The 20418-nt window shown below is 46.0% G+C and overlaps 1 protein-coding gene across 3 annotated transcripts in view; it reads left to right on the plus strand.

Moving 5' to 3' along the window:
* JAK2 (Janus kinase 2) overlaps positions 1 to 20418 on the plus strand; it is a 298615-nt gene that overhangs the window by 134650 nt on the left and 143547 nt on the right. For all 3 annotated transcript variants that reach the window (XM_033925632.1, XM_033925622.1, XM_033925643.1), the window contains 2 exons: positions 8717 to 8874; positions 18552 to 18663. In XM_033925632.1, coding sequence (XP_033781523.1) covers positions 8717 to 8874; positions 18552 to 18663 — 270 coding nt within the window. The remainder of the gene's footprint in view (positions 1 to 8716; positions 8875 to 18551; positions 18664 to 20418) is intronic.

The following is a 20418-nucleotide window of genomic DNA, read 5'->3' on the forward strand; positions in this document are numbered from 1 at the left end:
GTTCCTGCCTCGACTTCAAATCCAGCCCACTTTTCTCCGAGGTCAAAATCTTCGACCTTGATTAAATCTTCCTCAATGGGGAAACCGTTGTTTTCAGGGAGCTCAACTAACTCTTCCCCTGGGGCGCTGTTATCCTTGATGTCTCCATCAGGTATGACTGCTCAGCCAACCCTTACGGACACCTCTAGAACCAGTGGGTCCAGTGGGTCTGAGGATCTCCAGGACATGTGTCTCAAAATCGAGGCAACACTCTTCCTTGAGGTCGTCTTCTTCAGAGTCTATAACCACACCAATTGTACCAGCTTCAGTGGTATCGGTGCTGGCTTTGCAGAGTATGTTGGGACTTATTCTGCAACAGGAATTTGGTAACATGCTTGCTAACTTAACTCCTGCCTCGACCCTGCTTCCTGCAGGACAGCCTGAGCACTCAGCAGTAATACAAGGAGTCGAGTCCTTGAAAGTGCCTTGAGAAAAACCAACACATTCTATTCAAGGAGTCGAGTCCTTCAGAGTGCTACAAGATCAATCTACACACTCTGTGCAAGGAGTTGGCGAGTGCCTTGAGATACATCTGCACAAGGAGCTGAGTCCTTATCAGTGTCTTGACTTCGATCTCCAACTTCCAGCCCTACCTCTACGCATAAGGCATTTCTTTCTTCAAGGCACAGGGCGAGGACTCCTCGACATTCCTCATCGAGGCTGCATTCGAGATCACTACCTCGTTCTTCAAGGCACAGTTCATCTCCACACCATCTGTTGAGGTATTCATCGAGACCCAGATCCTCTTCTTGAGACCGACCTTGTTTCTCAAGGCATAGACAATCCTCGAGACAGTCACCCTCCTTCTCGAGGAAATCTACGCACCACTTTCGTCAGTTAGTCCTTCTAGTGTGTTTTTTCATCTCCAGCTGGTTCTTTTTTTGCCTATGGATTCAGATCTCAGGTGTCAATATTCCACAGCGGCTTCACCCTCTGTCTCTGCCGTGAGACATACTTCGAGGGGTTCTCGGTCGTCTTCGACTCAACGGGATCTTCCCTTTTCTGCTTAGATGTCCTTTACTCAATTTTTATGCCAAACGAGTAAAGATCTTAACCTCACTTTGCAATCTGATTCAATACACTCTAAGGAGTATTTGGAAGAACTGGGTACACCTCATCCTCATGCGGATTCATTAAAATTACCCATGAATAGCATTTTCAAAAGAAATCTTGCTACACCATATTCTGTTCTCGCTGTGCCAGCGAACCTGGAATCTCGATATCAAATGGTTAACTGTACAAGATTTGAAAAGTCTAAACTATCCCATAAATCTCTTCTTGTCAGGTCTTCCTTGAAAACAACCAATCCAGCCAAGGTCTATGCTACAGTCCCACCTGGCCGAGAGGGAAGGGCCATGGATAAATTTGGCCGATGCCTGAATCAAAATTCTATGATGAGAAATAGAATTTTAAATACAACTTTGTCTTTACATCATATCTCAAATATTGGGTCAGTACTATGCCCACTTTTTTTCAAGTACCTTCCAGAGCAATCCCTGACGGAGTTCCAGCATATGCGTTCCACTCTAGCACAACTTCGCATACATATGGTCCAGGCTGCATATGATACTTTGAGATGTACTCCAGGGCCACTGCTTTCTCAGTGGCGATGCGCCGTCCCGCCTGGCTCCATACCATAGATCTGGACCCAAATCTACAGGATCAACTAGCCATTCCATGCCAAGGCTTACCCAGCCGTTCCTTATACGGGAGATCCTTGAGTCCTGAGACCATCCTGGTGGCCATTCGCTGAACCGACTCAACTCTCAGCATGTGTTTTTGATAATGTGACCTCCAGAATTGTACACAATATTCCAGATGGGGTCTCACCATGGATCTGTACAACGGCATTATGACCTCGGGCTTACGGCTGACCAAGCTTCTACGGATACAACCCATGATTTGTCTGGCCTTGGAAGAAGCTTTCTCGACTTGATTGGCAGTCTTCATGTCTTCGCTAATGATCACCCCCAAGTCACATTCTGCTACAGTCCTTGCTAGGATCTCACCATTTAGGGTGTAAGTCCTGCATGGATTTTTGCCGCCAAGGTTCATGACCTTGCATTTTTTGGCATTGAAACTTAGTTGCCAAGTCTTTGACCAATGCTCCAGCAGGAGTAGGTCCTGTGTCATACTGTTGGGCATTGAGCTTTTGTCGGGCACTGTGCTTTTGTCTATTGTGCTTTTGCCTACTATGTTGCATAGTTTGGCGTCATCGGCGAATAATGTAATTTTACCTCGAAGCCCTTTAGCCAAGTCTCTTATGAAGATGTTAAATAGGATCGGGCCCAAGACCGAGCCCTACGGTACTCCGCTTATCACCTCCGTCATAGCGTTTACCACTACCCTCTGAAGTCTACCCCCAAGCTAGTTCTTAACCCATGCAGTTAATGTTTCACCTAATCCCATCATAGTAACATAGTAGATGATGGCAGATAAAGACCCGAATGGTCCATCCAGTCTGCCCAACCTGATTCAATTTAAATTTTTTTTCTTCTTAGCTATTTCTGGGCAAGAATCCAAAGCTTTACCCGGTACTGTGCTTGGGTTCCAACTGCCGAAATCTCTGTTAATACTTACTCCAGCCCATCTACACCCTCCCAGCCATTGAAGCCCTCCCTAGCCCATCCTCTACCAAACGGCCATACACAGACACAGACCGTGCAAGTCTGCCCAGTACTGGCCTAATTCAATATTTAATATTATTTTCTGATTCTAAATCTTCTGTGTTCATCCCACGCTTCTTTGAACTCAGTCACAGTTTTACTCTCCACCACCTCTCTCGGGAGCGCATTCCAGGCATCCACTACCCTCTCCATAAAGTAGAATTTCCTAACATTGCCCCTGAATCTACCACCCCTCAACCTCAAATTATGTCCTCTGGTTTTACCATTTTCCTTTCTCTGGAAAAGATTTTGTTCTACATTAATACCCTTCAAGTATTTGAACCTCTGAATCATATCTCCCCTGTCTCTCCTTTCCTCTAGGGTATACATATTCAGGGCTTCCAGTCTCTCCTCATATGTCTTCTGGCGCAAGCGTCTTATCATTTTCGTCGCCCTCCTCTGGACTGCCTCAAGTCTTCTTACGTCTTTCGCCAGATACGGTCTCCAAAACTGAACACAATACTCCAAGTGGGGCCTTACCAGTAACCTGTACAGGGGCATCAACACCTTCTTCCTTCTACTGACTACGCCTCTCATTATACAGCCCAGCATCCTTCTGGCAGCAGCCACTGCCTTGTCAAACTGTTTTTTCGCCTTTAGATCTTCGGACACTATAACCCCAAGGTCCCTCTCCCCGTCCGTGCATATCAGCTTCTCTCCTCCCAGCATATAAGATTCCTTCTTTGCATTGAATTTTAGTTGCCAGGCATTAGACCGTTCCTCTAACTTTTGCAGAAAGGGTCAATAGAGGGCATGAAAGCGCCGGAGATGAGAAAAGAGGGCAGGGATAATGAAGTTATGAGAATCAAAAACACAAAGATCAGTAAGAATTAGTCATTGTTGTAAATCCTAAATGCTCATATGCAAACTATGGCAAGTAATCTTAAAGGGTTCCGTAGTGTTGGTGGAGCAGAGTTGATTTCACTTGTTTCCAGAAGAAAAGGTAGGGGATTTCTTCAATGAATCCTTGAAGTATGGAGTTCTATAGATTAGGACCCGCATATGAAAAGGTTCTCTTTCTGGTTGATTGTATCTCTAAGGCTTGGAATTTCAAATTGGTCATGTTGAGTTGATCTTAGAGCTTTAATAGGTTGATATCTGACCAGTTTCTTGTTCAGATATTCTGGAATATGAAGATGCCAGGCTTTGAAGACTAGACAAAGCAGCTTAAATTCAATTCATTTGGTTACTGGTAGCTAGTGTAATTCAGATAGTACTGATGTAATGTGGTCAATACTGCACGCGCCTGTTAGAAGCCTGGCTGCAGTGTTTTGGATTAGCTGTAAGAGGTTGGCTATGCTTGACCCTAAAAATAATGTGTTACAGTAATCTAGCCAACTAGTAAAAAAGCTTTCAGGATGTCCTATCTTCCCTGTTTTGGTGATATCTTTTAAAGACACCTTGTTCCAAATCATCTTTCTTAATGCTTCCTTACACCCATAAAATGTGAGGGAATTTAGAATTACTTTGAACACGGTGCAAAAAGCACATGTTGAGGTGAAGAAGGCGATAAGCGACAAGAAATCATCATTCAGAAAATGGAAAAAGGACCAAACTGAGGAAAACCGGAAGGAACACAAAAAACACCAGAAAGAGTGCCACCGAGTGGTTAGGGAAGCAAAAAGAGAATACGAAGAGAAGCTGGCTGGGGAGGCGAGAAACTTCAAACTGTTCTTTAGGTACGTGAAGGGGAGGCAACCGGCAAGGGAGGAAGTGGGACCGTTGGATGATGGAACCAGAAAGGGAGTGGTAAGAGAGGAAAAAGAGGTAGCAGACAGGTTAAACAAGTTTTTCTCGTCGGTCTTCACGAGCGAGGACACATCCAATGTACCAGAACCTGAGGAGATTATAAGTGGGGATCTAGATGAAAAGCTGGAGCGAATAGAAGTAAGCCATGAGGACGTCCTACGACAGATAGATAGATTAAAAAGCGACAAATCACCGGGCCCGGATGGAATCCACCCAAGGGTACTAAAAGAACTGAGAAAGGAAATAGCGGAAACACTCCAGCAAATATGTAATCTATCATTGAAAACTGGGGAGATCCCGGAGGACTGGAAAATAGCAAATGTCACGCCTATCTTTAAGAAAGGATCAAGAGGAGACCCGGGAAACTACAGGCCGGTGAGCTTGACTTCGATTTCGGGTAAGATGATGGAAGCACTTATTAAGGACAGCATCTGCGAGCACATGGAAAAAAATGGGCAGCTGAGGGAGAGCCAACATGGCTTCTGCAAGGGAAGGTCTTGCCTCACAAACTTACTACATTTCTTTGAGGGAATAAACAGCCAGATAGACAAAGGGGAACCCATAGACATAATTTACCTCGACTTCCAAAAAGCTTTCGACAAAGTACCCCACGAATGGCTGCTTAGGAAGCTGTGGAACCACGGAGTGGAGGGGGATGTATACCGATGGATTAAACACTGGTTGGCGGGCAGAAAACAGAGGGTTAGAGTGAAGGGCAAATACTCAGACTGGCAACGGGTCACGAGCGGAGTTCCGCAGGGGTCGGTGTTGGGACTGTTCAATATATTTATAGACGATCTGGAGACAGGGACGAAATGTGAGGTTATCAAATTTGCAGATGACACCAAACTCTGCAGCAGGGTTAGAACCACGGAAGACTGTGAAAACCTGCAAAGGGACCTAACGAAGCTGGAAGAGTGGGCCAAAAAGTGGCAGATGGCGTTTTAATATAGAGAAATGCAAGGTCATGCATGTTGGGAAAAAGAACCCGATGTTCAGCTATACAATGGGGGGAACATTGCTAGATGTAAGTACCCTTGAAAGAGACCTGGGTGTGCTGGTGGATACAACAATGAAAGCATCAGCACAATGCGCGACAGCCTCAAAGAAAGCAAACAGAATGCTGGGTATCATCAAGAAGGGTATCACGACCAGGACAAAGGAAGTCATCATGCCACTGTACCGTGCAATGGTGCGCCCGCATCTGGAGTACTGTGTCCAGTATTGGTCGCCGTACCTCAAGAAGGACATAGCATTGCTTGAGGGGGTCCAGAGAAGAGCGACGAAAATGGTAAGAGGTATGGAAAACCTTTCGTATACCGACAGGCTAGAACAGCTGGGGCTGTTCTCCCTGGAAAAGAGGAGACTTAGAGGAGACATGATACAAACTTTCAAGATCCTGAAAGGCATAGATAAGGTAGACAGGGACAGATTCTTCAGACTGTGGGGAACAACAAGTACAAGGGGGCACTCGGAGAAACTGAAAGGGGATAGGTTTAGAACCAATGCCAGGAAGTTCTTCTTCACCCAGAGAGTGGTGGACACATGGAACGCACTCCCGGAGGTTGTGATGGGGCAGAAGACACTACAGGGATTCAAAGAAGGTTTGGATAAATTCCTGAAGGAAAAGGGGATTGAAGGATACAGATAGAAGTAAGGATAGGTTTTTTAGGGCAGGGAACACTTGACAGGTCATGGACCTGATGGGCCGCCGCGGGTGCGGACCGCTGGGTGCGATGGACCTCTGGTCTGATCCCGGTGGAGGCAACTTCTTATGTTCTTATGTTCTTTGTACCTGAATATTTCCTTGAGAGAGCAATTTTCAGTGGGATTTACCTTTGTACTTTAATGGAAGTAACTGTTAGTCTGGAGAAGCAATAAGATCGGAAAGCTCATCCTATATAATAAAACCATAAGCGCACATTCACATTTAGGGTTTCTTGTTCCCTGCCGCCGTGGTGTGTGATCCGTGGCCGTGTTCCATTTTAGAACCCGGCGGCAGGGAACATTCTGATCACTCCCCTCTTCCCGCCCTCACTCACCATTTGGCCAGGCAAACTCTGTCCCTGCCTGCATTCTTGGCGGGGAACACACCTCCCACCCTCATTCGCCGCTGCCGCTGTTCCTCCTCTTCAGAGCAGCCTGTCCTGCCCTCACTCACTGCCGCCGCTGCTGCTCTTCTAAAGAGCAGCCTGCGATGGTGGCCGGCTTTAGCGTACCTCGCAGGCCGCTCTCCAACTTCGGTAGCACGTTCCCTCTGAAGCACGGGATCGCGTCAGAGGGAACGTGCTACCGAGTTGGAGAGCGGCCTGCGAGATTCGCTAAAGCCGGCCACCATGATCGCAAGCTGCTTTGAAGAGGAGCAGGCCAGAAGACGCCAGGATGGAGGGAAGGTAAGAAGCGGATCAATACCGGGGGCCAGGGGGAGAGGGAAAAGGGGCTGCTTTGGGGGGAGGGGTGTGCTGGGGGGAGACAGAAGGGGCCATGGAGAGATAAGGAGAGGGAAAGGGGGCTGCTTTGGGGAAGAGGTGTGCTGGGGACAGACAAGTTTTGCTCGGGGGGAAGACAGAAGGAGCCATGGAAAGACAGGGAGAGGGAAAGGGGGCTGCTTTGGGGGAGAGGTGTGCTGGGGACAGACATTTTTGCTCGGGGGGGAAGACAGAAGGGGCCATGGAGAGACAAGGAAAGGGAAAGGGTGCTGCTTTGGGGGGAGGTGTGCTGGGGACAGACAGCTTTGCTCTGGGGGGAAGACAGAAGGGGCCATGGAGAGACAGGGAGAGGGAAAGGGGGCTGCTTTGGGGGAGGGGTGTGCTTGGGGCAAACAGCTTTGCTCTGGGGGGAAGACAGAAGGGGCCATGGAGAGACTGGGAGAGAGAAAGGGGGCTGCTTTGGGGGAGGGGTGTGCTGGGGGGAGACAGAAGGGGCCATGGAGAGATAGGGAGAGGGAAAGGGGGCTGCTTTGGGGGGGAGGTGTGCTGGGGACAGACAGCTTTGCTCTGGGGGGGAAGACAGAAGGGGCCATGGAGAGATAAGGAGAGGGAAAGGGGGCTGCTTTGGGGGAGGGGTGTGCTTGGGGCAAACAGCTTTGCTCTGGGGGAAGACAGAAGGGGCCATGGAGAGACTGGGAGAGGGAAAGGGGGCTGCTTTGGGGGAGGGGTGTGTTGGGGGGAGACAGAAGGGGCCATGGAGAGATAGGGAGAGGGAAAGGGGGCTGCTTTGGGGGGAGGTGTGTTCTGGGGGCAGACAGCTTTACTCGGGGGGAGGGGCGGAAGACAGAAGGACACAGACAGCGGCCAAGGAGAGAGAGATAAAGAAACACAGACAGACAGACACATCTATTCTAGCACCCGTTAATGTAACGGGCTTAAAGACTAGTAGCCTCAATAAATTGGTTAGTATAAAGCGCCACCTGCCTTTTGTCATATTTACTTGGGGAAATAACTTGATTGAAGTTGTCATCTTCAAGTGCAGTTAGAAACACACACAAAATTCCGCAGTGTATATGGGAATTTTTTGTTGCTGAAATAAGAGGTGCTCTCCACTCATGCAAGCTAACTGGTGTTGTCTCCCTAATGGCCCTGTGGATAGAGCTCCCCAATAGGTCAGGAAACTCATAAAGGCTATTCTGAATATGCACAAGTGTTGTGTGCTGTCCAGCAGACATCCCTCCCCTTCCTCTCAGCCTAAAAGTTTGCGTGATCTTTTGTTTTTCATAAACAGATGGATAAATCAGCCACACAATCCTGTCCAACTCTGAGAAAGTTACTGCTAAGCTACAGACTAACTGAAGTGCTTTCCACAATGCATGGAAGGTGTACATGCATCCTGAAACCTTTTCTAGTCGGAACTCTGAGTGAGCTACTCTTGTCTCGGCCCTCTCAAATGAATTCAGCAACTTTTGTTGTTTCTTGGAGGTTTTTTAAAAGAAAATTCTGAAAAACTAACCCCTCTTTTACAAACTCATAGCGTGGGTTTTAGCACCGGCAGTGGCGGTAACTGCTCCGACGCTCATAGAATTCCTATGAGCTTCAGAGCAGTTACCGCCGCTGCTGGTGCTAAAACCCTGTAAAAGAGGGGGGGGGTGTAAACAATGACCCAGGTCATTTTATAAATGTGTTTTTCACTATTTTCCTACTATTCAGATTGCTGACATTATAACAGAAATTTCTTAATAGGTTTGTGGTTGATATTTGTGTGGCATAAGCATGGCTATGTATATTAAGTATATTACCTTGTTAATCTTTCTCTCATTCTTTTTCTAGGAAGTTGAGTTTTCTTCATTAAGAGAAGCCCTTTCTTTTGTATCATTAATTGATGGATATTATAGATTAACAGCAGATGCACACCATTACCTTTGTAAAGAAGTAGCATCTCCTAGATTGTTTCAAAACATTCAAAGCAACTGCCATGGTTCAGTGTTGTAAGTAGTTTATATTTTTAAAAACTTAGGGCTTCTTTTACTAAGCTGCGTTAGGGCATTAATGTGCGGAATAGCGTGTGCTGAATTGCCATGCATGCTAGACCTTAACATCAGCATTGAGCTGGCGTTAGTTCTAGCCACATAGCGCGTGGTAATGTCCTGTGTGCGGTAAAAACGCTAGCGCACCTTAGTAAAAGGAGCCCTTAGTATCGTTGTAGTGAATGATTTATATCTCTAAAAACCTCATTCATTAAAAAAACTATACTTCTGATTTTATGTAATTGTGGGGTCTGAGTGATAGGAATTCATGCTGGATTTATTATATGCTTAGATTTCAAGAGACTGAAAATCACATGTGCATATGACGCCTTTGATAATGTATATTTAAGGGCCCTTTTACCAAAGCTTAGCATACGTTAAGTGTCACATGGTCCATAGATATAAAATAGGATATGCAACATTTAGCAATCACTAATGTCCATTAGCAAATGCCAACTTTAGTAAAAGGGCCTCTTAGTGTTTCATATTGGATTGCGTTGGGAGAAGCAGAAATTGCCAAATGTGTGTGTAATTTATCACCAGTAACTAACATTTGGTAGGCAAGGCATGTAAGAATTTCAAGTTGCAAATTAACATGAAGATACTCAGACAGTTTTCTAACCTTATGCACACACATAAATTCAATAATATATCATATGTGATGTTTAGAAAGGGAATGCTAGAAAAAATAATTAAGTATATGTTGTACTACTTTGATTTAATAGAAAATATATAGAGTGTCTTGCCAAACTGTTCACACACTTGTATGTATTTCACCACCTGCTGTGTAAAACATGACATTCAAAATTCATTAAAGTAGGAATTGGTTTAATTGAGCTCTACAAAAATTGCAACTTAAAAGAACAGTTTTATAGAAATATTCTAAAAGTCGTAAGACTTGTGCAATCAAGACGTTAATACCTCTTGACTCAATACTTGGTGAAAACTCCTTTAGTAGCACCAGCCATAAGTCATTTAGGATATGTGTCCTCCAGCTTTACACAGAAGAGTGATGCAGATTTTGCAGTTTTGGGGGGAGATGGAATAGCTCAAGCTCTTTCAGGTTGGCTATAAATTGTCTGTGGACTATAGTCGCCACAGAATTTTTAATGGATTCAAGTCTGGAGTTTGGAGGACTTTTCTTCCTAGTGAGCTACTCCGTTGTTGCTTTTGTGTTTGCTTTGTACTAAGTATCAAATCGGAGATGGACCCCAAGACTCAAAAAAGCTATTCCAGCTATTAAAAGTCCTCACAAACACAACACCATACATGGAGAACAACAATTCGCCCCCACCTACAGTCACCCTCTTAGCTACCTACTTCAAAAACAAAATCGCAAATATCAGAGCCTCTTTCAGCGGAACACCCTCACACATAGAGACATCATTTCCACCAACAGAAAAAGAATCAGTCGCAGCAGATAGAACCTGGTCCCATTTCTTACCTATAGAATGGGCAGAGTTCAACAATCTTTATAATAAATACAGCCATGCAGCCTGTGACCTCAACCATTACCCCCCATACCTACTGAAAACATCAAGCATATTCCGCTCCCTGCTTCTACAATGGATATACTCATCACTACTAGAGGGTTATTTCCCACAAGAACTCAGCGAAATCATAATAACTCCGATATTAAAGGACCCTAAAGGAGCAACAGACCAACCATCCAATTACAGACCCATTGCCTCAATCCCATTGTACATCGAACTGATGGAAGGTCTCGTAGCCAAAACTTTAGCCTCTTACCTAGAGAATCACAACATACTCCACCCCACACAATTGGGATTCAGAGCCAAATACAGCACGAAGACACTACTAGGAACACTAATGGACACTGCAAGACAACACCTCTGTACAGGCAAGAAAATCCTGCTGATACAACTAGACATTTCTGCAGTCTTCGACTTGGTAGACCATGACATGCTTCTACAAACTCTCGACTCAATAGGAATCTCAGGCAAAGTACTTGCATGGTTCAAAGGATTCCTACAATCAAGAACTTACAGAGTCAAAACAATGCAAGAAAAATCAGAACCATGGTCCAACCCCTGCGGAGCTCCCCAAGGATCACCCCATCACCTACACTATTCAGTATATACATAGCCTCCCTCATCTACTACCTAGATAATCATGGCATAATTTCATACAGCTACGCAGATGACATCACTATTCTCCTACCCTTCGACCAACCAGAAACCACAATACACAAAACCCTCGAATCATTTGCAATTTGGATGACAGAGCACAAATTAAAACTTAACCCTGACAGCAAATTTCATCCTACTAGAAAACAACAAAACTCCAACATTAACTAATCTTTTAATAAACTCGATCTCATACCCAATACAACCTACACTAAAATTGCTAGGAGTCACAATTGACAGAGGCTGCACCATGCAACCCAAATTAATAAAATAATAAAGGCATCGTTCATGACCATGAGAAATCTAAGAAAAATCCGAACATTCTTTGAAAAGAAGCAATTCCTACTATTGGTACAATCTCTTATCCTTGGGATGATAGACTACTGCAACATACTATACCTACCATGTCCCGCGACCATGATGAAGCAATTGCAGACAATACAGAATACAGCCCTTAGACTTGTCTATTCACTAAAAAAATATGACCATATCACAGAGGCTTCCAATAGAAGCAAGAGTACACTTCAAATTCTACTGCTTACTTTACAAGGCTATCAACGGAGAAAGCCCAACCTACTGGAATAACCGACTAAATCAATCCTCCTTAACCAGACAAAGAAGAACCCACTCACTATTCATTCACCCATCATCCAAAAATGTCAAACGAAAAAAACTTTATGACAACCTAATAGCCTCCAAAGCAGCTAAACTGGACAGACAAATCACCACTCTGTTATCTTCGACTACAAACTACAAAACCTTCAAGAGAGATATTAAAGCCATACTCTTCAAAAAAACACATAAAACCTATCCAGCACGACCAATCCCAACCCAACATCCAACACTCTATTTACCCTTGGTACTCTCTAATATTCTTCTATCTACCAAACGTTATCTAAAACTCCATAATTCACCCTATTTTTATCTCCTAAAGACCTCCACTTCCCTTTGGTAACTCTTTACCCAACATTTTATTACCTTAAAAATTTTATGTCATCGCATTCTATTCCTTCAAATTTTGAATGTAATTCTTGTTTTAGTTTGGATGTAACCTGCCTTGAACCGCAAGGTAGTGGCGGAATAGAAATCACTAATATAATGTATCATTGGGCTGCTGAAAGGTGAATCTTCTCCCTACTCTCTGGTCTAACATACTAGAATAGGGTCTCTTTAGGATATGCCTGTACTTTATGCCATCCATCTTTCACGTGATCTTCAATAGCATCCTTGTCCCAACAACTGCAAAGTGTTTCCACAGCCTGATGCTGCCACCATGTTTCACTGCTTGTTTTGCGTCACACATGTTGCTTAGCACTGAAACCGGAAGGTTCCCTAAAACCACCTTCCATGTACATGCAGTGTCACATGAGTATTGCAAACAATATGTAGGACATCATGGCCCAGATTCTCGATCTGGTGCCGATATCGGCTGCCATCTTAAAAGTGGCCACCGATCGCATGTCAATCACGCATTAGCGTCTGTTTCAGAATCGTGCTGATGTGAAAGATAGGCGTGGACATGTAGGTCAGGGTTTTCTGGACCTTTTATCTTTACATGAATCATGCCTATGTAGATGCTTTGGTGTTCAGTGGCCTAAAGCACCTATGAAGGTGTGATTCTGGCACTGATTTTCTAGGCACCATTTGGATGGCATTTTTAACGGAGGTATTGACGCTTACTGCCACCTAGGAAATCGGCACTGGTTCGAGAATCTGGGCCCATATGTCTTAACTTCAACAGTGGCTTTATTTTTGCTATCATCCCATATAGGTCATGTTTGTGGCATAATCTTGGAATTGTAGAATGGTCATTTTCTTTAGTATCAAACAGATAACCTTTCTAGTTTTTTGAGGGGGGGTCGGGGGGGCTTGTTTGTTTGTTTTTAATAATCTTAGAGCTCAGGTTTAGTATCTTGGTGATCCAAATTATTTCTGGTTGTGGTCAAAGCATTTAATGAAAAATAAAAATAAATAAATATTTAATACTTAAAGTACAGTGAAGAACACATTAAAATTTTACTTATGTGAAAGTAAAAAAGTTGTTACCTAATATACCCCTCCCCCCCTTTACTAAACCGCGAGTTGCACTGAATGCTGCTTGCTGCTCCCGACGCTCATAGGAACTCGATGAGCCTCGAGAGCAGCACGGAGCATTCAGCATGGCTCCCTGCACTAAAAACTGCTAGCGCGGTTTAGTAAAATGGGGGGGGGAGGGGGATAATACTTGAGTAAAAATACTGTAACTACAATGAATGTAACTATTGTTGACATTTTTAGCCCAACTCTATTGCTCTTCAAGCCAATCCACTTTGCTTTTAGTAAAACTAAATTTTGAAAATGATCATCACTAATGCGAGTGGACTTGTGAGTCATTAGTCCAGTACAGCTAATAAATTGTTCAACAAATGTGGTAGCAGAAAGTGGATTGTTCAGTCTGATAAAAATTTATTTCAACCAGGGCAGGTTGCAGTATTACAGATGTCTTCTGACTGGGTCTGCAGATACTGATTGAGAAAATCTGTCTGAAACAGTTGGCTTCTATGTAGCAAAAAATACTTTCATCATTATTGTCATTATTTGCATTAGAATAGTGCTGTCTGATTCATCATTTGCATATTCATCTGATCTTCATGCTGTCCAGTTATAGAGAAAGCTTTCACAGAGTTGGAATCATTGTCTGGTGTCCTAAACATTTTTTAGCTGATGGCAGGCTCTGATTGTCTTCATGAACTGATGCAAGCACTTTAAATGTGTGGGAACCCTTCAGTCTTAAGGCCAGACAAGTAGATTTCCTCTCTAAAGACATCCAGTTTTCCATTGGATGACCAGCAGTCTGTTGTGGTAGATATATCTATTCACCAAGAATTGCAACCAACTTCATCTCTGCTTCAAAGTGACCAAACTCATTCTATTTGGCAGGAAACCAGTAACCAGTTCAACATACACAGGCAACTCCAATGTTCTCATGAACAGCAAAATTTTAAGTTGAGGTGGTCCTCTCTTTACACGATGAAATTTTTAACTGCAAAATCCTGTTCCAGGTTTTGCTGTTTCATTTTTTTATTTTTATTTTTTACTTTTAACTGCAAACATCAGATGAACATCAGTTGGTGAAATTATTACTTTAGTAAAAGTAACAAATATAACCTGTACTCCTTTACAAGTAAAAGTGACAAAAGTTTTACTTTGTGCAGTAGCTAGTTACATTTTATTTGGTTACCATACAACACTGTTTTCCCTTTGAATAACCTTCTGGAGTTCTTTCGGCAGCTTCATATTTGGCATGTTTAGACTGTTGCTTCAGATTCACTTTAGACAAAAACAGCTTATTTCTTTATCCAGACATATTTAAATCAACTCAACTAAGGTGATTGAACAGTTTAATTGAATGCATACTGGGCCTTTTCAAAGTGTTATTTGGAACTGGAACTAGTTTGGGTTTGCTGTGACAAAGGATGTGAAAGTGTATTCAATCATTATGAAATACTGACCCCTGGGATTTTCTTCATCCCATCCCTTTACTACTTCTAAGTCATCCCATCCCTTTACTACTACTATCGTATTTTCACATAGATAACGCGCACCCGTGTAAAACGCGCACATGGGTATAGCGCGCGAAAAACACAAATTTATGTACAGAATTTTTTATATACCGCGCACACCCATATACCGCGCATGCTGCCCGACTCTCCTTTCGCCCGCCCCAACTCTCCTCTCCCCCTTGAAGTTCTGTCCCCACCCTGAAAGCCTGATGCCCCCCGACGTCCGATTCCCCCCCTCCGCAGGGCAAGAGGGAGCTCAAGCCCTCTTGCCCAAGCCATCCGCGGCACCCCCGACACGATCGGGGCAAGAGGGAGCTCAAGCCCTCTTTCCCCAGCCAACCGCGGCACCCCCGACACGATCGGGGCAAGAGGGAGCTCAAGCCCTCTTGCCCTCCCGACTCCCCGACAAGATCGGGGCAAAAGGGAGCCCAAGCCCTCTTGCCCCGCCGACTCCCCAACTCCCCGACAATATCGGGCCAGGAGGGAGCCCAAGTCCTCCTGGCTCTGGCGACCCCCCCCCCCCCGCTAGTTGTTCGGGCCAGGAGGGAGCCCAAACCCTCCTGGCCACGGCGACCCCCACCCCGCACTACATTACGGGCAGGAGGGATCCCAGGCCCTCCTGCCCTCGACGCAAACCCCCCTCCCCCCAACGACCGCCCCCCCCCCAAGAACCTCCGACCGCCCCCCCAGCCGTGACCCCCCTGGCCGACCCCCATGACACCCCCCTTCCCCGTACCTTTGTGTAGTTGGCCGGACAGACAGGAGCCAAACCCGCCTGTCCAGCAGGCAGCCAACGACGGAATGAGGGCGGATTGGCCCATCCGTCCCAAAACTCCACCTACTGGTGGGGCCTAAGGCGCCTGGGCCAATCAGAATAGGCCCGGGAGCCTTAGGTCCCTCCTGGGGGGCGGGGCCTTGGGCACATGGTCGGGTTGGGCCCATGTGCCTCAGGCCTCGCCCCCAGGTGGGACCTAAGGCTCCCGGGCCTATTCTGATTGGCCCAGGCGCCTTAGGCCCCACCAGTAGGCGGAGCTTTGGGACGGATGGGCCAATCCGGCCTCATTCCGTTGTTGGCTGCCTGCCGGACAGGCGAGTTTGGCTCCCGTCTGTCCGGCCAACTACACAAGGGGAGGGGGGATCGGGGTGTCGTGGGGGTCAGCCAGGGGGGTCGTGGGTCGGCTGGGGGGGTGGTCGTTGGGGGGAGGGGGGTTTGCGTCGAGGGCAGGAGGGCCTGTGATCCCTCCTGCCCGTAATGTAGTGCGGGGTGGGGGTAGGGGGTCGCCATGGCCAGGAAGGTTTGGGCTCCCTCCTGGCCCGAACAACTAGCGGGGGGGGGGGGGGTCGCCAAGGCCAGGAGGACTTGGGCTCCCTCCTGGCCCGATATTGTCGGGGAGTTGGGGAGTCGGCGGGGCAAGAGGGCTTGAGCTCCCTTTTGCCCCGATTGTGTCGGGGGGGCAAGAGGGCTTGAGCTCCCTCTTGCCCCAATCGTGTCGGGGGTGCTGCGGTTGGCTGGGGCAAGAGGGCTTGAGGTGGGAGTGTGGGCGAGCGGTCCTTCGGAGTGGGGATGCGGGTGCGTGCGAGCGCATGCGAGCGGTCCTTCGGGGTGGGGGTGCGAGCGGTCCTGCGGGGGGGGTGAATCGGACGTCGGGGGGGGGGAACTATGTAAAAAAATTTTGTACAACGCACAAGGGTATGCGCGGTATGTAAAAACCATGTATAACGCGCGTGTTATATGCGAGAAAATACGGTAATCATTTTTATATAGTGCTACTAGACACACACATCGCTGTACGCATATGCACATACTTTTGTGTTCCTAATGGGTTCACTGTCTAAATTTGTGTACCTGAGGCAACACTATTTGCTAGAAAAATACCTGCAACCCAGTGTATTGCAAATAAAAAAGTGCAGTGTCTCTGAGCCACAAGAAGGTTCATGACCCTGCCATTTTCCCATTGCCTTCTTTTGTACAGACAGCTTATAGGCCCCATACTTGCTTTTTTTCTCCTTTACTTCAGTGGCAGTGTGGCCTTGATGCACATGCTTCAGGTGCTTCATGATTATGACTCCATCATCATCACATAGTCTAATGCAGTGGTCTCAAACTGAAACCCTTTGCAGGGCCACATTTTGGATTTGTAGGTACTTGGAGGGCCTCAGAAAAAATAGTTAATGTCATATTAAAGAAATGACAATTTTGCATGAGGTATAAATCTTTCCTTTTGGCTCAGTCTTAATAATAATATTGTAATTTATAGCTAAAGAAACATATAGAAGTCAGTTTGACTATGGCGGTATAGAAAAATAAAATTATTATTATTATTATATGATCAAGAAACTGTTTTATTTTACTTTTTTGATTATGATAAACATACCGAGGGCCTCAAAATAGTACCTGGCGGGCTGCATGTGGTCCCTGGGCCGCGAGTTTGAGACCACTGGTCTAATGGATCATGTGGTCTGTCCCTCATCAAGACTTTTTGATTCTTAATTATTTTTAATATTTCTTTATTCTTTCAAGAGAAATTAAAGTATATTCCAGTGCAGTATAGATGCTGAACCATAGGGTTATCCATCTGTGCTTGTGAACATACTGCAGAAGATGTCAATCACCGTTTTCAGTTTCCTCCTCCTCCTCCATGGTCTCTGCTGCCCCCTTCAGTTCTTCCTTCTGCAAGCGAGCATGAATGTGTCTGCTCTATTTATTTCTTTATTGTTTTGTAGTGTGTTTCGGATTTTCATGGATTTTTTTGTGCATGTCAGAGATCCCATTTAAAGGCACTGTTCTGCCTATTTGTAGAGGCACAGACATTTAAATCTGCAGCTGGCAGGTGTATACCTCGGTGCCTGTATAGCCAGCCTTCTGGAGATTTGTAGAGCTCAGGGTTTCAGGCCTTTAGCACGTGCTTCCTTGGCTTCGTCAGGAGCTTGAATGCAGGCCATTGGACATTAATAGTGGTCCTGGCTGCAACTTTGCATCCCCCCCTTGTGCATCGCAGCCTATGGGGTAGTGCATCAGTCCGACTAAGGTTAACTGGCAGCCTGAAGATCTCAGTTTGGAAGCTGACTGGCGGTTTGAGGCAGAAACCCTTTCCAGATCCAGGTACACACTCGGGGAGCTGAAGTGAGCTGCAGCACCATTTCCCCAGTATCTGGTCTGTGAGTACAGACTGTGATAGCCTAGGGGGAAAATTGGAGAGTTCTTGAAAAGTGTGTTTTGACTGTTTCTGCAGTCCCCCTCATCAAAAATCCTATTTTTTTTGGCCAGCCCTGAAGCGTTTGGAAGCTGTTTTTGGTGCTAAAATGCTGCCATGGTTGGCATCTTGGATTTCCCAATTTTTTATTTTTTCTAAGTTCTCCAATTTCTTTAAAACAACTTGTTTTGCCTCAAAACTGACAGGAATGATGTCCTTAGACCCTAATATCCCAGTTTCATGCCTTATTTGTGCTAGATGGGCAGCCAAAGAGTGCCCTTGTTCCATGTGCCATGCAACTTGTGATAGAGGGGTCTGAGCTTTGGGCTTAGCCCTTCTACAGTCTTTTAGAGCTGGAGAAAAGCAAAGGGTCCCATCGGGAGGAAAGAAACATCTTCTAGAGCACTGGAAGCCCTGGAAGGGCATAGATACTTCTCAGCTCAAGAAAAGTTGATTGCTCCATCCTAAAGGGGAAGCAGAGTATCTCACTCAGGCCTTTATTCATTAATCATCTTTGGCAGGCTTATGCACAAAACAGAACTCTGCCTGTTAGCTAAGCTTACAGAAAAAATTGTTTTCTGTCAAATCTCAGATTTCGTTGAACAAACAAATGTAATACATACACACCAAACAGGGTTCAGTCAACATCATTCCACAGAACTTTCACTTATTGGGTTGACTACAAAAATTCTTTATCATCTCGATCACCAACAGTCTGTTTTACTCACATATATATATATTTTTATTATTTACAGAATGGAATTTGCCATTTCCAAGCTGAAGAAGGCAGGTAATCAGAAAGGCCTTTATGTTCTTCGGTGCAGTCCCAAAGAGTTTAATAAGTACTTCCTCACCTTTGCTGTGGAGGTTAGTATTTTATACCTGAACAGTAGCATGCTCTGTGACAAAGTACATCCCTCTATAATGAGTTTCTTCTTTAGCAACTCTCCAGACCGGCATAGGTTAATCTTACAAGTGGGTTATATCTCATCATGACCAGCAGGTGGACACTGAGACAAAACTTTGGAATAGTACATATCAGGTGTCCTCCCCCCTAATTACCATAGTCTCAGTCTCCAGCAGGTGTTGGTGAGCTGTACCCATCTCCCTTAACAGGGCTGTTGGAATTTGTTTAGGGCTCTTTGTCCCCTTTTTGGTGCCAGATTGAGCTTGGGTGGACCCTGTTTGGGGTCCGTCTGACCTCAGGGGTGTCAAACCCGGCGAGTTGTGTGCTGGGGCCCTCCCCCACTTTCCTCCACCTCCCCTTCATTTTTCTTAGAGGTGCCTCAACAGTAAGCCTTACCCCCTGGTTGGTAAGGCATACTGTTTAGAGAGCCAAATGGAGTCTGTTCTGGTAAAAAAAAAAAAAAAAAATCCTGAGGTATTGCCGGTCTGAAGGGTTGCTTTTCCTTTAAATTTAATGTAAATTACTATATTTTTAACTAACCGGCACTTTTCTTTTAGCTAGGTCGTATATGGAGCAATAAGCACTTCTCAGGGGAAGAAGTGCTCAGTTTGCTGCAGATGCGAGGCACTCGCAGCCGGCCTGTGTAGATGCTGTGCAGGCTGGAGCGGTGGAGGAGGCTCATTGGTAGCGGGTGCTGGTGGCCAGGGCTTCCTGCCGAAAGTGCCTCGCAAGCCAGCAGCTGATTGCGAGGAGGCCCGGTCTTCCCCACCCACCCACGGAGGGATTTCCTCAGCCACCGACGGTGAGAGGAAAAAGGATTCCCTTAACGCCGTAGCAGCTGGAGATTCCCTTGCAGCTGTTTCTTTAACAGCTGATGCCGGCTTGCCTGCTTAAGCAGCTGGGACAGTTCAGGCTTTCCAGTTGCTACAGGCCCTGGAGGGGTTATTTTTGGCGGGAACTTTGCCATTTTTGCCTAGCAAACCCTCATTTGCTCTGCCACCTCAGGTGACCTTCCCCCCTCCCCTGTCTTGGAAAAACAGGGGCAGGTTTCTGCTGGGTCCCCTGCTCGGGCAGGGGGTCCCATGGGGCCGCCAGGTGGTTTTTCCCCTGATTTATTTTTTGCTTTGTGCAGAGCTTATTTTCAGGTGGCCGGGGTTTTTTTTGATGGGGTGTTCCCTCCGCGCCCTCTGTGGCTTTGCCCCCTCTACTCTTTTTATGTCCCCTCCTCCTCTTCCTCCCTTGTCCAAGCGCCTGCGTCTGGCCTGGGATGAAGACTTGTGGTCTGAGGAGCGTGTGGATCTGGATGAGGACCTGGATCCTTGGGGAGACCTCCAGGATCCTCGAGGGGACGGCCGCTGGTAGCGGGGCCTCGTTTTTTCTGGCTACCAGACAAAGGAGGTGTCAGTGGTGGGCCTTTTTCAGAGAGATGAACTCCCAGATTTGATTCAACAGCTCTCCTCAGTATTACACTTTGAGGAGATACCACTTGAGACCTCATGTGTGGGGGATCCTCTTCGGAGGATCTGCCCTGTGTCCTGCTCTTTTCCTACACATCAGGATGTTCGGGATATTGTCCTGGCACAGTGGAATACACTGGAGGTGCTCTTTCATTTTTTGCACTCCATGGCTTGTTTGTATCCTATCCCGGAGGGAGATAGGGCTACTTTGAAGTCGCCAGTTGTGGATGCGGTGGTCTCCGCTATTGCAAAATGGCA

The sequence above is a fragment of the Geotrypetes seraphini genome, chromosome 1, assembly GCF_902459505.1.
Source record: "Geotrypetes seraphini chromosome 1, aGeoSer1.1, whole genome shotgun sequence".
Classification (NCBI taxonomy): Eukaryota; Metazoa; Chordata; class Amphibia; order Gymnophiona; family Dermophiidae; genus Geotrypetes; species Geotrypetes seraphini.